The sequence below is a fragment of the Lactuca serriola genome, chromosome 7 (assembly GCF_051521515.1).
Source record: "Lactuca serriola cultivar US96UC23 chromosome 7, Lser_US96UC23_V15, whole genome shotgun sequence".
Lineage (NCBI taxonomy): Eukaryota > Viridiplantae > Streptophyta > Magnoliopsida > Asterales > Asteraceae > Lactuca > Lactuca serriola.
Window position 1 is genome coordinate 175,743,650 of NC_136414.1, and position 17,317 is coordinate 175,760,966.

Below are 17,317 nucleotides of genomic sequence, written 5' to 3' on the forward strand. Positions count from 1 at the left end.
GTGATACTTGTATGTGCCTGGTAGGGAGGTGAGTGTGGGCGAGGTCCCGTATCTCACCAATAGCAGAGTGTGGATGGTGTTCCACATCTTAGTAGCAGCAGATCAGGGGCGAGGCCCAAGTTAGGGAAGGAGCGAGGGTAGGTTGGGCCCGTACCTCACTATCAGCAGGAGTATGGACGGGGTTCCATGACTCATCAGTAGTAGGACAAGGGCGGGGCCCAGAGATAGGCAGGGCCTTAGGACAAGATTTGTTAGTATGTGTTTAGCTTATGTGATGTGATGTGATATGTCTATGTGCTATTATATGTTAGTGGGCGAGGCCTTGTGACAGGCGATGCCTAAGTGAAACAGATTAGTAACGGATTACATTTAGATTTGAATAATTGTTGCTACTCGCCAGATATGGCAAGAAACATCATTTCATTTCATGGTTTGTTTAGACAAGGATTTAGATTTTTGTTTAATAATGAGAATGGTTCGATTTATGCTTATCTAAATGGTGTTTTATATTTTGAAGCAACGCCTTGTAATGGAATTTATGAAACTGTTATGATTGTAGATAACCTAGGAAATGATGTTTTGTGCATGGATTCTTCCAATAGTGTTGATAAAGCATGTTTGTCGCATTGTCATCTTGGACATGTCAACAAGAAGCACATAGCCCAACTCCAAAAGGATGGAGTGTTGGAGTCATTCAACCTTAGGGAAGATGACACGAGTAAGTCTTGTATGCTTAGAAAGATGACCAAGTCACCCTTCACTGGCACATGTGAAAGGGGTGAGGGTTTATTGGATCTCATACAAACCAATGTATGTGGACCCTTTAGATCCGCCACAAAGGAGGCGAACCGCTTCTATGTGACTTTCACTGATGATTATAGTAGATATGGGTATATTTACTTAATCAAGCGCAAGTCAGAAATGTTTGAAAAGTTCAAAGAATTCAAACATGAAGTGGAGAATCAATTGGGCAGGAAAATCAAGATGCTTCGATCCGATCGAGGAGGAGAGTACCTAAGTCTTGAATTCCATGACTATCTCAAAGAATGTGGAATAGTTTCGCAATTGACGCCACCTAGGACACCGCAGTTGAATAGTGTGGTAGAAAGTCGCAATCGAACCCTGCTAGACATGGTTCGTTCTATGATGAGTCGTGCTTCACTACCTATCTCATTCTGGGGGTATGCCTTAGAGATTGCCGCCCATATCCTTAACCGAGTCCCTACAAAGAAGGTTGCCAAAACACCTCACGAGATGTGGACAGGGAAAGCTCCCTCGTTGGCACATATCAAGGTTTGGGGTTGCGAGGCTTTCGTAAGACGAGATACTCACGACAAGCTCAAACCTCATAGTGAGCGATGTATTTTCATCGGCTACCCACAGAAATCCTTTGGATATCTCTTCTATAGACCGAATGACAATGTTGTCTTCGTTGCGAGGAGAGGGGTTTTCCTAGAGCGAGAACTCATAAGCCAAGGAGACAGTGGGAGGCAGATCGAGCTTGAAGAGATTCAAGAATCGAGTGATGAAGGAACCTCTGCCGCTGGCACTCAACCCGAGGAGGAAACTCCGGTTAAACCAATTAATGAGTCCTTACCTCTTAGACGTTCCGAAAGAGTTAGAGTTCAACCCCAATTTTATGGTTTTCATATTAATACTGAAGGGGACACGTATATTAGTGATGGTACACTAATAAATCTAGATGAACCTAATAGCTATAAGGAAGCCATGGCAGGCCCGACGTCTGCGAAATGGAAAGAGGAAATGGACAGCGAGACTCAATCCATGCATGACAACCAAGTTTGGAATTTGGTTGATAATGTGCCCGAATGTAAGACCGTTGGGTGCAAATGGATCTTCAAGAAGAAGAACGATGTGGATGGAAATGTACACACATATAAAGCGCGATTAGTTGCGAAGGGCTTTACTCAAACTCCCGGAGTTGACTATCATGAGACCTTCTCACCAGTTGCGAAAATAAAGTCTATTAGGGTGATGCTATCCATTGCTGCATTTCATGATTATGAGATATGGCAGATGGATGTCAAGACCGCTTTCCTTAATGGAAAGTTGGTTGACGATGTTTACATGGCTCAGCCAGAGGGTTTTGTCGATACGAAGCATCCAAATAGAGTGTGCAAGCTTGAGAAGTCCATTTATGGGCTTAAGCAGACGTCTCGCGGATGGAATATGTGCTTCGATGAGAAAGTCAAAGAGTTTGGATTTGTACGAAGTGAAGATGAATAATGTGTATATGTCAAAGCCAGTGGGAGTATAGTTAGCCTCCTCGTTTTGTATATCGATGACATACTACTCATAGGAAACGACGTCCCGACACTGCAGGAGGTTAAGTCCTGGCTCGGGAAGTGCTTCGCTATGAAGGACCTCGGAGAGGCTTCCTATATTTTGGGAATAAGGATAGTCAGAGAATGAAGTATGAGACTAATAGGACTTAGTCATAACACTTACTTAGATAAAGTACTAAAACGTTTTAGTATGGAAAATTCGAAGAAGGGAGAATTACCGATACAAAGTAATGCCAAGTTGAGTAAGACTCAAAGTCCGAGTATCGAAGCTGAGATAGCAGAAATGAGCCGAGTACCTTATGCTTCCGCAGTTGGTTCAATCATGTATGCTATGACTTGTACTCGCCCTGATGTGGCCTTTGCTTTGAGCATGGTCAGTAGATATCAAGGGAACCCTGGCAGAGCCCATTGGATTGCGGTCAAGAATATCCTTAAGTACCTTCGAGGACCAAGGAATGGTTTTTCTTCCTCGGGGGGAGTGATGACTTAAAGTTTCAAGGGTATAGTGACGCCAGCTTCCAGATCGACAGGGACAACTACCGTTCGCAGTCGGGCTGGGTCTTTACCCTTATTGGAGGAGCAGTAACTTGGAAAAGTTCCAAGCAGGAAACTGTAGTTGATTCAACGTGCGAATCAGAGTACATTGCAGCGAGCGAAGCGTCGAAGGAGGCAATATGGATGAAGAACTTCATTGGTGATCTTGGAGTTGTGCCTGCCATAAAGGAGCCTATGGAAAATTTTTGTGATAATGAAGGAGTGGTTGCCTTAACCAAGGAACCGAGGGATCATGGTAGATCTCGACATATCGACAGAAAATATCACTTTATTAGACATCGAGTAGAAGGACACCTCGTGGTTAAGAGGATATCATCAGAAGATAACCCAACAGATCCGCTTACGAAGGGACTAAGAAGGGTTAAGCATTTGCAGCATGCTAGGAGTATTGGGCTGAAGGATGATATTAGTTTAGATTAGATAGTTTTAAAAACTTGTAATAGATAAATGTAATTGTCATTTGATGATTAATAAAGGAGTATTATTTATAAGTAAAGTTACTGTCTTATGTTAATTGTTTAACTATTGTTTCACTTTGCATGTTTTGACTTCCTAAATAATTGAGTTATTAAGAATAATCGAATTATTCGAATGGTCCACAATCGTTCATATCTTGGAAGTAGATATGAAAGAAGATTGTCATGAATTGGTATGTAGATTGTCTAAAAGGTGTTAGACATAGCAAAGGTTTGCTGCAACGTTCATGAGTGCTTATGAACTAGTTTTGAGCATTAGAACAAACCCGCGCTTGCTGGAATCACTTTAAGGTATATATATATATATATATATATATATATATATATATATATATATATATATATATATATATATATATATATATATGTATATTGTAAGTGATCGCAAGATGATAATATCATATGGTCTTAAAACCTAGATATATGGTTTTTTATTTGTTAATTAGTTGTACATTTAATGCGAAACCGCATCAGTAAATTGATGTTATAAAACGTGTTATTGTGTATAATTGATTGGTGAATAAGTAAATGCATATAAGTCAAAGTTTATCTGTTACTTTTATCCTAAGAGGGTAAAAGTGATATCTCGGCCACTAGATGATTTGATTGGACTTATGTGTCAGGCCCGGTCAGAACTGAATTGATGTGTTCGATTAAGTTCTATGTCGAATAAATCGGAGATCGAGAAACTAAACGTTGGACTATGATTATGTTTGCATGATGTCTGAACAGAGGACTATACGATCCCTTATATAAAGGACAGGACTGATAGGATCAGAGTTTGAAAGCATCTTTGAGAGCTACGATTGCTAATCGGATTATGCTTGTGTATATAGTTACTAGACTTATCCAAGTGGGAGACTGTTGGAATAGTGTCTAAGGCTGTAACTATATTTGGCAAGTATTTGACCTGGTTGTGCATGGTCCTTTTGGGTTGCCTTCACCATAGCAACTTGACAGGATGATTTTTAATGAGAGAAGAAATATTATTAATATATTATGAGAAAAATATAAGGAATAATAATATTGTTATTTGATTAATATAAGTCATAAATTAATTAGGAATTAATTTGGTGACTTAAAGAGGTTAATTAAATAAAGGAGCATAAACTGTCAAATGTGTGATAGTTGTACTTTGGGCTATGAATCTTTATGGATGAGAGGGTGATGATTTTAGGGTTTGGAGGATCCTAGAAATAGTCCAAGGCCTAGTCTATAGGGATCATTGGATTGCTTAGGGCCTAAGTTATCCAATTAGGGTTTTAGGGTGAAACCCTAGGAGCTCACTAGTATAAATAGACCCATGGGGTTGAGGAAATCGGCACCTTTGTTAATGGAGTGACCCTAGTCCGATTTTCTCACCCTTCTCTCTCTCTCTCTCTCTTATCATCCTCTTGCTAGTTGGTGTTTGTAAGCCATTAGAGGAGTGACAATTGTGACTCTAAGCTCCAAATACAAGAAGGTTCAAGTAAGCAACTCAAGGTATTCCTTTAGATCTGATTTCATATGTTATGAATTTGAATGTTTACATTAGATCTATCAATCAAAGTCTTGGATACATTGCATGTTCAATTAGAGAAACCTAGATCCAAGCATTAGGGTTTGTATGTGCACATAGGAAAGTTCTTATGGTTCAAAACCATCATGTTCATCATTTCTTGTGTGATTTAGCAAGAGGAAAGGAGGAAGGAAAGCAAGGTGAGTTGGGGAGTTTAGATCTACTTCCATTTGATCAGAGGAAATTGTTGGAGGTATCAATCTGTGCTTATCCTCGTGATTATGATGTTTAGTCAAATCTAGGGTTTCTTTATGCCTATTTTAGTTTGAATCTGGAGTATGTGAGGTCCCAAGGCGAAATGGTTCATAGATCTGAACCTTAAGAGGTCCAGAGAGTCCTTACCACCCTGCTTTATGCCATACCTTTTGAGATAGGATCCTAGTAGGCCATTTTAGAGGTTATTTCACCAAAAGAAGATTTGGGGGTGTTGCATGTATACCAAGATTCGACCTTTACGTCGTTATCATGCTTGGGAAGGTCAGATCTATAGGTTAGAGAAGCAGTTCTGACCTCAGAAGGTCATTTGAGTATGATCATGGATGTAACTCACTGAGTTCATAAATGGACTCGACGAGTAGAGTCGGGGTTGCCCCGCGATTCATGACCGATGTAACTCGTTGAGCGAAGGGGGTGACTCGACCTGTCAAGCGAGGCAAGAAGGATTCAGAGGACACATGTGGACTCGCCGAGTCGCCCATGCGTACTCGACGAGTCGGGTCAAAGTATGACCGTTGACTTTCGTTGAGCTTAGGGTTTTGGTCAAGACTGATTCAAGAGAGTTCAGGGAGGGGTAAAATGGCCTTCTACATAATCTTTGGAGATGGGACTATGAGAGAGTATTGATCGGGAATGTTATTTGAATGATAGGAAGAGGCTAGGTCGGGACGTTGAGCACGAGAGTTTATCCGACTTCATTAAGGTGAGTCTTCTCACTATACTGTACCTGGAAGGGTACCTATGTGTGACTAGAAGGTCTTATATGCTATGAGATGTATGTGTTGTATGATGTTATGTGATATGTATGTGTTATGTATGTTATGTATGATAAGGACTGGAAGGTCAAGATGATATGGACCGGAAGATCAAGAGGTTACGGACCGAAAGGTCGATACGGGTAGGATCGGAAGGTCTACTGGGATTCGGGACAGAAGTCCCCTGAGACACTTGGACCGGAAGGTCCCACAAAGTTATGGCCTGGAAAGGCGTATGTACTATATGTGGTATTTCGGGGAACTTACTAAGAATTTATGCTTATAGTTGTTGTGTTATGTGTTTCAGGTACTAACGAGGATCGCGGGAAGGCGCCAGCATGATTTGTACATACTCATAGAGATTATGTTTGAGATTCTGGGATTTGTTTGTTATGATAACATTGGATACATTGTGTTTGATATTGCTATTGATGATTAAAAATATGTTTTAAAAATGAAAAATTGTTTTGAAAATTCACGTTGTTACAGATAGAGGGTAAAATTGGAACATGTTATTCAAGGTGGGAATGGAATGGAATTAGAAACAGGGTAGAAGCCAAGAATGAAATTAACGCGTTTTGAGGGAATGGGATTCCGTTTGTAATGCTTCTTTCCTTTCCTGCAAGCTACAAAACATGTACAAAGTCATTCCCCCTCAACACATCAATCCTTTCTTTAGCTCATTATTGTACTAGTTGTGAGACCCATGCATTATATGAGATAATTTAAAAAAAAAAAGTTAAATATAAATGTGAAAATACTTGAGAACTTTGAATTTATAAGAAAATAAGAAAAATAATGAATTATTATAATCAAAATATTTTTTATCTTTTAAATTTAAACAAATAATTTAAATAAATAAACAAAAAAAAACTGATGGACTTTAATTTTGGGAATTTTGAAATTAAAATGTAAGTGGATTAATGAAATTTGTATCTATTTATTATTACATCTATTGTAATTATTACATTAAATTATTATGTAGAATTTAATAAAATAGAAAAATACATAAAACGACATGTGTAAAAAAATTAATTCAAAATAACCAAAAAATGACATTTGTCCAACTGTATAAGAGTGTGACAAGTGACAAAAAATCTTCATTTATTAGAGTAGATACATCACACCAAAACCCTTTATTTCCTTATTTTGAACGATGGCTCGACAGTCGACAAACTATTGCAAAGGGAATACGACCGTCGACTCCAGTTTCTCAGTTTACCCTTAACCCTCATCGATTCTTTTCTTTTTTTGTCAAAATTTGGAATGGAATTAAAGAAGTACATAACATAGTATAATGATTTGTATTGTTATTATATATATACTTGCTAATTGTATAGAGTATTTTCATAACAAATTCTTTATTAAACCAACCAACATGTAAAAAAATTATCAATAAGTGTCACTTAATGAATTTCCGGGTATACCCGAAACTTACCCGACCCGTCCTCAAACCCGAATACACGAAACCCGAAAACCCAAATTACAATATAGGTCGGGTATCGGGTATTATTTTCTTAAGGAAATACCCGTTCTACCTGAAACCCGAAAATTTTACCCGTTCGACACCCCTATCAAACGCCCCCTCAGTTTTTAAAGCTTTCAATAATGGTATAATTAAGGTTCTTAGATTAAAAATCTCTATTCTAATAAATGAATAGTTTTAATCTCCCTTTGACATGTGTCATCCTATTAAGTCTCTTAATTAATGCATATTTTATTTTATTTTTGTCATATATCATTCTAATTAATGCATGTCACTTATGAACCTATTAATTCTCAATTTTGAATTTTAAATTTTAAATTTCTCATTCTAATTACATTAAACTAATAACATTAGAATAAAAATTAAAATAAAATTAATACAAATTATAAGTTGATATAATTTCATATATTTATTTAAATTAACAATTATAATTTTATATAATTAAAATTATATCTCTTAGTTAATAATTTATTAAAATAATTGATTAATAATTTTGAGTTCTCATAATAAAAGTTTAATTAATTTTATAACCATGATTCTCACGATTATAAAGTAGTCTACCCTAATAAATGAAAATGACTTTGCCACATGTCCTCTTCTCATTCATTTGGACACATAGTTTTTTCTAGAAATTTTAAATTTATCTATTTTCCACTTGTCATTTTATTGTATTTTTTATTTTATTAAATTAAAATCCACATTTAATATATAAGGTAATATATATGTAAGATATTTATTAGAAATGGTTTATATATGTAATGTATCTAATGCATTAAAGTCTCATTAATTTTAATAATTCAAAAAATATCTTATTTTTCTTATAAATTTAAAGTTTTCAAATTGTTAAAATTTTATATTTAATTTTTTTTAAATAAACCCATGTAATAAGTTTATACTCGAAAGAGATCCATTCCCACTTACCTTCCATATATAATTAATTAAATAATGACGATTCTTATCTTAAATAATAATAATCACTTAATTAAGGTCCACACGCGAAAATAGTATATGAGTATATCCATTCCCACTCCATATATAATTAAAAAAATTAACGGAGGAGGATGGTTCCCACTTCCCACTTACCTTCGATATGTGTGTTCTACTTAATTTTCCCTTCTGTATATCTTTTTAATTCTTTGGCCCTATTAGTTGAATATTCAACTACTTCCAATTCGTTCCCTTTCCCTCTTCAACATGTGACATCTAATCTAGTACGTTATGGTTGAATGTTGAACTTGGAGATGTCCTATATAATGAACATTGAACATTGAACATTACACATTCACAAGCAATTGACGATTAAACCTTTCTTTTATGGCTCCATACATGAATCACTTCAACTTGTTGCAGACCATCTTCCTTTTATACTTTTCGTTCAAACTCACATGCAGTGGATCATCACTAAGCCCTGATGAGGAATGCTCAGCCTTATATCAGTTCAAGCAAAGCATAATTCATCAAGATGATCCAGCTTGTGCTGCTAGTTGGTTACAAACCTTCAACTCTTGGAAGCCCACTAACAATGCATCAGATGCTGGTTTTGATTGTTGCTCATGGTATGGGGTGGAGTGTAGAAATGACCATGAGTATAGTCATGTGATCGGCCTTGACTTGAGTGAAAGCTTTCTTTGTGGTGGTATCAACTCTATCAGCACCCTCTTTAGCCTTGTTCATCTTCAGAGCCTCAACCTTGCATGGAACGACTTTAGTGAATCTCAAATCCCATCTGAGATTGCTCATCTAAAGCAACTAAGAAGCCTCAATCTTTCTGCTTCTGGGTTTAGTGGCCAAATCCCGAATGAAATCTCTCAGCTGATACAATTGTCTTCTTTAGATCTATCACAGAATCTTCTAAAGCTTCAAAGTCCTAGTGGCCTTAAGAATCTACTTCAAAACTTAACAGGACTAGAAGAACTCCATCTCTCAGGGGTTGACATTAGTTCTTCCGTACCACATTTCTTGGCAAACTTTTCATCTTTGAGGTCAATCAGGCTACAAAACTGCTTTCTTCAAAATGAATTCCCTGCAGCCATTTTTCAGCTACAGAAGTTGATACGTCTGGATTTGTCATTCAATACCAACCTTACAGGTGCCTTAAGTGAATTTCGTAACAGCAGCTTACTTGAACTTGTGAATCTACGTTCAACAAGTTTCTCCGGGATTGTACCAGAATCCATTAGCAATCTAAACAATTTGAGAGTCTTGTCCCTTGGCGATTGCTCTTTCTCAGGGCATATTCCAGGATCACTCTCCAACATGACAAAACTCACTTACTTGTCTCTTGGTAATAATAAGTTCACAGGCTTTGTTCCTTCATTGGTAAGTCTTTCCAAACTCATCATTTTAGATCTCAATGGTAACAGATTTGATAAAGGAGTCTTGCCCAACTGGCTTGGCATGTTGGCTGAACTTAATCAATTAGATACATATGGTATGAACATAAACGGTGAAATACCATCTTTTCTTGCAAACCTAACCAAACTTACTGTTGTTTCAATGGGAAAAAATTATTTTACCGGTCATATACCATCCTGGTTGTTCAACCTTACCCAACTAAGATCATTAGACCTTCAACACAATCAAATGCAAGGACCCATTTCAAGCTCATTTTCCAACTTTAAAAATCTTCGATTTCTTCAGTTTAATTACAATAATTTCAGTGGAAAGGTAGGCTTAGACATGTTCCTAGGACTCAACAAACTTGAAAGTCTCATCTTAGGTAATAACAAGATATCATTAGTGCCCACCAACAACTTCACCAATAGCACCTTACCAGAACTCAAACACCTATCACTGTCATCATGTAACTTGAAGGAATTCCCTGCCTTTTTGCGTTTCCAAAATAAATTGGAACTCTTATTTCTCGACCGAAACAAGATTTATGGCATGGTACCGGTGTGGATTTGGAACAACAGCAGGGAAACATTACAAGTGATCGACCTTTCCAACAACTACATCACCGGCTTTGATCAGCATCCTATATTTCTGCCATGGAAAAGTTTACAAGCATTTTCGATCAAGAATAATCAGTTCCAAGGTCAGCTACCAGTTCCAGCACAAAACACTGTAGTATATTCAGCGGAAAATAATAATCTGACTGGAGAAATACCAGCATCGATTTGTGAAGTGAAATCTCTTCAAGTGTTAGATTTGTCGTCTAACAACATGAGTGGAACTCTTCCTCCATGTTTCGGTGACTTAATCAATTCGTTGTTAACTTTGGATCTGGGACGAAATAACTTTCATGGCACATTAATGATGAATGTGTTTATGCATGGCAGCCAGTTGGAAAGTATTGATTTGAGCGAAAATCACTTTACGGGTCAGCTGCCAAGATCATTGACGAATTGTACAAATTTAGAGGTTCTCTCTCTTGGAGATAACTCTTTTGATGACGTCTTTCCTTTTTGGCTGGGAACTCTTGCCAAGCTGCAAGTTCTCATCTTACGGTCCAACAAATTTTATGGTCCAATTCAAGGTTCGACAACAGTTTGCTCACATTTCCCTAAGTTGCGGATCATAGACATCTCTAACAATGGTTTTGGTGGCGAACTGCATGAAAACTTCTTCCAAAATTGCAATGCCATGAGAGTGGGTTATGGTGAATCATCAGTTATGGAATCTGGTATGTCCTTTGAACATTTCATGTCGTCGGTGCCATACACGATGACATTAATACACAAAGGCGTCAGAACAAAATATGAAAAGATTTTAACAATATTCACCTCTATTGATCTTTCTTGTAATCATTTCGAAGGAGAAATCCCACTGTCCCTCCAATATCTTAGAGGGGTTCAAGCACTCAATCTTTCTAACAATCGTTTTACAGGACGTGTCTTGCCATCGCTAGGGTACCTAACAAATCTTGAATCGTTGGATCTCTCGCGAAATGGGCTATCTGGAGAAATCCCTCAACTATTCGTGCAACTCAACTACCTTTCCATTTTCAACGTGTCATACAACCATCTTGAAGGGCGCATTCCCCAAGGGCAACAATTTAGCACATTTGAAAACAACTCCTATGAGGAGAATCCTGGGTTATGTGGAAAACCTTTATCAAAGGAATGTGGGAATTTAAAGGCATCAAGACTTCCACCAGCAAGAAATGCATCTGAGTCTCTCCTCCCAAGCGAAAGAATTGATTGGATCATCATATTCTGTGGAGTTGGAAGTGGGCTGGTTGTTGGGATTTTTATTGGCAACTCTTTACATACAAAGTATAGTGAACGATTCACAAAGAGGAAGGACAGATGGGTAAGGCCACTCCGTAGCACAAGGAGATCAAACCAAGTACAATAATTTGTTTTATTGCCTTACAACTTTGTAGCAATTTTCCAAGCAAATAATTTGTTATGTGTAGGTGGTCTCAACCCCTCAACCAAATTGAAAATGCTTTGTGAATGTCATCTAGAAAAATATGACTTTGAAAAGGATTATTTTTTAAATTGTCCTATAAAAAAAATTTACACTAGTTAGTAGTTACATATTTTTTATGAGATTAACTGTAATAAATACATTTCTCAACTTTGTTGTATTAAGAATTAATTTAAGTTTACCATCATTTATCAAAAACTTTAGTTATATTATAGGTCTTTGAGATATTAATTTTAGCTAAAGAAAAAGGTATATTTAACATATATTTTAAGTTTAAAACACTAAACAAGATATCTTTTTTACTTAAACTAGGATATGCTTTGTGTACAAGTATATGATGTCAGTGATTTCAGTCTATACTTACTCATAATACATTTACCTGTTAGCATATGTATGTTATATATATATATATATATATATATATATATATATATATATATATATATATATATATATATATATATATATATATATATATATGTAAACATATATATTCTAACAGGTAAGTGTATTATGAGTAAGTATAGACTGAAATCACTGATATATATATGTTTATTATAAGCCTATTTATTTTGGACTCCTTTTGTCTTTAGTCCATTAGGGTTAGGATTAGCTTGCATTTATATTCCCCATCTAGTTGTTTTTTGTTTTCATGCTTTTCAAGAACCTTCTAATCTCTCTTTTTCATTAATAGTATCGTAACCTCCCAAAATTCATAAACAAAAAGTTTTTGTTTTCATATTAAATAAAACATCGACCAAACGTGATTATCAAAACCAAAGAGAAATCATAATGTATTTATAATCATCCAAAACACATCACAGTCAAATAAGTGAAAAATCACGGTGTGTACGATGCGATCATCCCGAGCTTTTCCCCTTCGATCTAAAAGTACCTTAAACATAAAATGAAAATCATAAGCACGAAGCTTACTGAGTTCCCCAGAAATACCGCATTCCATACATATATGCCAGCTCAAGGTTGTGCTAGGTCTATTTCACTCTGTGGGTCTATTTCAACTCACATGTCAGCTCAAGGTTATGTCGGATCTATTTCACCCCACATACATATAGCAAACAGGCACACATACGTACAACACATACAACATGAGTCTCAAAGACTACAAGTAAATAACATATCCTGGTGTCCTACAGTATATTAAGCAAACTCAGTTCAGTTTGCAGTCAGTCAAACAAATGATCGGGCTGCTGAACCGGAAAACCCCCTGTTAACCAATCAAATAAAACCCCAATTAATTAATAATTGGACCATAAACCATAATCGGGAATCTACTTCATTTGTCCAACACCCAGGGTAAAAGACCATTTTACCTTTTCCTTACCTGGCCTAATAACCGATCCCCTAACTCATTGGCACTAAAAGCCCAATAGTGACCTAATTTCCTAAAGGTTACCCAAAGCCTAATATGGGCCCAAATCCAAGAAGGCCCAAAGCCTAACAATGGCCCAAATTCAAAAAGGCTAGTGGCCCAACAAGGCCCAAAACCCTAATAGTATAAATATGGCCCAAACTACAAAGCCCAAGACCAAGCCTGGTACGCAGCGCATACCCGGAGTACGTGCAACATACAAGGTCGCTTGTCTGATCGAGGACTCGAATGCATACTCTTGCATATGCCTGGCATACGTGCCCATTAAGCACCTTTTCCTTTAAGCACTTAATGCTTACAACCAGATTTCCAAATCAGATCCAAGCCTTGGGGAACGTCTTAATTCATAAAGTCATTAACTTGGAACCTTTGCATGGCTGAAAAGAACTCAAACCCTATATTTAGCATCTTACTTTCACCAAATGGTCGTAAAGACATGCATGGTTGATATATAACCATTAAGATGCTAACTTTATGGACTAGGGATTTCAGAAACATCAAAAGAAGCAACTCCTAACTTCTAGAGTGGAATACTTTCCACTATATCTCATTCATGGGACCAAATGTGATTGAAACTCCATAAAGACTAATCTAAGCAAACAATGAGCAAGTTCCAAGCTTTATACATCAAATAAGCTAGAAATGATGAGTAGAATCTGGATCTACAAGCTCTCCCTTGGTCAAAGCTCCATCTTCAAGACTTTTCTTTCTCAAGGCTCACTAAAACACACTAAAACACACACAAAGAGGGTTAAATCTTCTCTAGAGGGGTTAGGGTTTCAAAATGAGGATGAAAGGATAATGGAGGCTGAGAAATGAGGGGATCATGGGTCATAATGTTGCTTAAATAGGGTATAAACCGTAAAATTTAGTGTTTATCCCTTGGGTGCGTATGCCAACGTACAAGAAGTACTCCCAGCGTACTCCTACTTTTCCAAAAATGGCAATAATGCCTCTAGTGACCAAATTTGCAAACTATTTACACACCAAGGGTCAAAAATGAAAACTAACTTGAATCGAGTGCTACAATTCTTCCCCGCTTGAATTAAACTTCGTCCTCGAAGTCTGCTACCGAAAATAACATCGGGTAATGCTCCATCATTTCGTCCTCAGACTCTAACGTCCATTCAGAATCCTTTCAGTGCTACCACTGCACCTTCACCAGATCGAACACCTTGTTTCGTAGAGTCTGTGTTCTCCTATCAAGGATCACCACTGGTCTCTCTATATAATTCATGCGATCATCCACCTGAATGTCCTCCAATGGAACCACTGCAGAATCATCAACCAAGCACTTACATATCTGAGATACATGAAAAGTGCTATGAATTTGAATGAGCTCCTCCGGCAGATCTAAACGATACACCACCCTACCCACCTAAGCTAAAACCCTGAAAGGACCTATGTACCTGGAGCCCAGCTTTCCCACTTCCTGAATCGGATGACACCTTTCCAAGGTTAAACTTTTAGAAGTACCATATCTCCAACCTGAAACTCCAAATATGACTGGCATCTATGTACGTAGCTCTTTTTTCGATTCTGTGTTGTCTGAAGTCTGTCGTAAACCTACTAAATCAATTATGTCGTCTTGAGTACCACCTCGGTACTCCCCATGACCTGTTGACCAAACTCTCCCCAACAAATCAGGGTCCTACACTCCCGTAGAGCATCTCAAAAGGAGGCTGATATATACTGGCATGATAACAGTTATTAAAAGAAAATTCCACAAAATGAAGATATGCATCCCATCTACCACTGAAATCCAGTACACATGCCCGCAACATGTCCTCCATTATGTGGATAGTCTGCTCACTCTGAACATCAATCTGCAAGTGGAATGTCGTGTTGAAGTGTCAACGAGTGCCCAACTCCTCATGGAATCTCTTCCAGAACCTAGAAGTAAACCGAACATCCCTATCAAAGAGCACAGAAAGCAACACTCCATGTTGTGTCACTACCTCACAAATGTAGATATCGGTCAGCTTCTCTGCCGAAATACTCTTGAATCGAAATGAAATGTGCGCTCTTGGTCAATCAATCCACAATGACTCATATCGAATCTACACGCACCGTCCGAAGTAACTGTGTGATATCCATTGTAACCTCTTCTTATATCCAAACGAAAACTTCCAACGGCTCCATTTTGATGTGGGGTTGCTAATGCTCGACCTTGACTTTCCTACAAGTCAAGCACCTCTCCACATACCAGGCCACATCTCGCTTCATGCATGGTCACCAATAATCGGGTCGGAGATCCCTATACATATTGTCACTCTGGGATCAATAAAGAATCTCAACTTGTGTGTCTCCTCCATCAATACCTGATAAACAACACCCCAATATGGAATCTACACTCTATGGTGAAGTGTCAATGATCCCCGGCTATCATAATCGAAGGAAGCCACCTAACCCACTATGCGCCCACTCTTCTAGTGCTCTTCCTTCATACCCTCAACCTGAGCTTCTCAAATCTACTCTAAAATTAGGGCTATCATTGTCATCCTCACACCCTCTAGCAGGGTCAGAATTGGCACCTCACACAATCTATCTCTAAGAGTCTCAAAAGTTGTCTGCTGCTCAGGCCCTTAACAAAACGTGGTGGTCTTTTCCGTCAACCGGGTTAAAGGAACCGCTATCTTGGAGAAATCTTGAATGAATCTTCAATAATAACTCGCCAATCCAATGAAACTCTAAATCTTAGATGGAGACCTTGGAACTTCGCACCTCAACAGTGCCTTGACCTTAGCTATATCGACCAAGAATATCGATCGAGTTTACAAGGTGCCCCAAAAACTACACCTCACGCAACCAGAACTCACACATAGAGAAGTTTTCATACAATCTCTCCCTCCTCAGAGTCTCCACTACCTCCCTCAGGTGCTCCTCATGCTACTCCTGGGTCTAGGAATAGAGCATAATGTCATCAATAAACACAATCATAGACTGATCCAAAATTGGCATGCACATATAATTCGTGAGATCCATGTATGAGGATGGAGCATTGGTAAGCCCGAAGGGCATTATCACGAAATCGTAATGACCATAACAAGTCTGCTACGTCGTCTTCTATGTATCCTCCTCTCTTACCTTCATCTGATGATCACCCGAATGCAGATCAATCATGGAAAACCAAGATGCACCCTAGAGTTGATCAAATAAATCTTTAATCCTCAGGAGTGGGTAATGGTTCTTCATCGTTAGCTTATTTAGCTCTTAGCAGTCGATACACATCCGATGTGACCCATTCTTCTTCTTCACGAATAGGATCAACGCTCCCCATGACAAACTACTCGGCTGAATACATCCCTTGTCAAACAGCTCCAGCAGCTGACTAGACAGCTCATGCATCTCTGTAGGTGCTAAATGATAAGGTGCCTTGGCTATCAAAGTCACACCAAGAACCAAGTCAATCTGAAATTCAACCTGCATCTCCAGAGGAACTCTAGGCAAATCTTCTAGGAATACGTCCAGGGACTCCTGAACAATTGGTACATCGTCCACAGTCGCCTTACACTTCTCACGGGTATCCATCACAAAGGAAACAATCCATAACAACCTTGCTGAAGATAGGGTCTAGCCCTAGCTGATGAACATAGAACCGACCCACGGTGAACACCCTCTCCCTGAACTACCAACTCTCCCCCACTTGGGGTCCGAATATGCACCAACTGATGCTTAAAATCAATCATTTCCCCATAGGGGCTCATCTGATCCATCCCCACAATAACCTTGCTCTCACGCAGAGGAATAAGAACTAATCAATCGAATAACGCTCACCAAACAACTCCGGTACATAACCCTAGTGAACTCTCGATACTTGTACATGATGATCAACAACAATAGCAACCTCTAATGGACAATCCACCACTTGCAATACCTAGAACCTCAATCAACACCGTTGTTTGCCTTGTGCATGAAAGTTATACACAAAATAGGATCACATAGACTGTCAAATGATGATTCTACCCTAAGTCCACAACCACACAAGGAACAAAAAATGAGGCTAAATTGATCATTCTAGGGCTATACAATCGTAATCGTATACAACTTTGAAAGCACACACTTAGCAATTAACTGAGTTGATATCAATTCCATGTAATGCATAGCATCAAGTTCCACTAGGCTGTAAGGCATCACACAAATCGGGCAATTCTATCATATGATCCCTGAAGGTATCCTTATCCCTAATCTAGCATGCAAT

At 38.1% G+C, this 17,317-nt stretch overlaps 1 protein-coding gene across 1 annotated transcript; it reads left to right on the plus strand.

Annotated features, from left to right (window-relative positions):
* The first annotated feature begins 8,614 nt into the window (after window positions 1-8,614).
* On the plus strand, window positions 8,615-11,907 carry LOC145063117 (receptor-like protein 7). Its single transcript, XM_079010710.1, has one exon. The coding sequence runs from the start codon at window positions 8,667-8,669 to the stop codon at window positions 11,649-11,651; it is 2,985 nt and encodes a 994-aa protein (XP_078866836.1). The 5' UTR covers window positions 8,615-8,666; the 3' UTR covers window positions 11,652-11,907.
* Window positions 11,908-17,317: the final 5,410 nt, after the last annotated feature.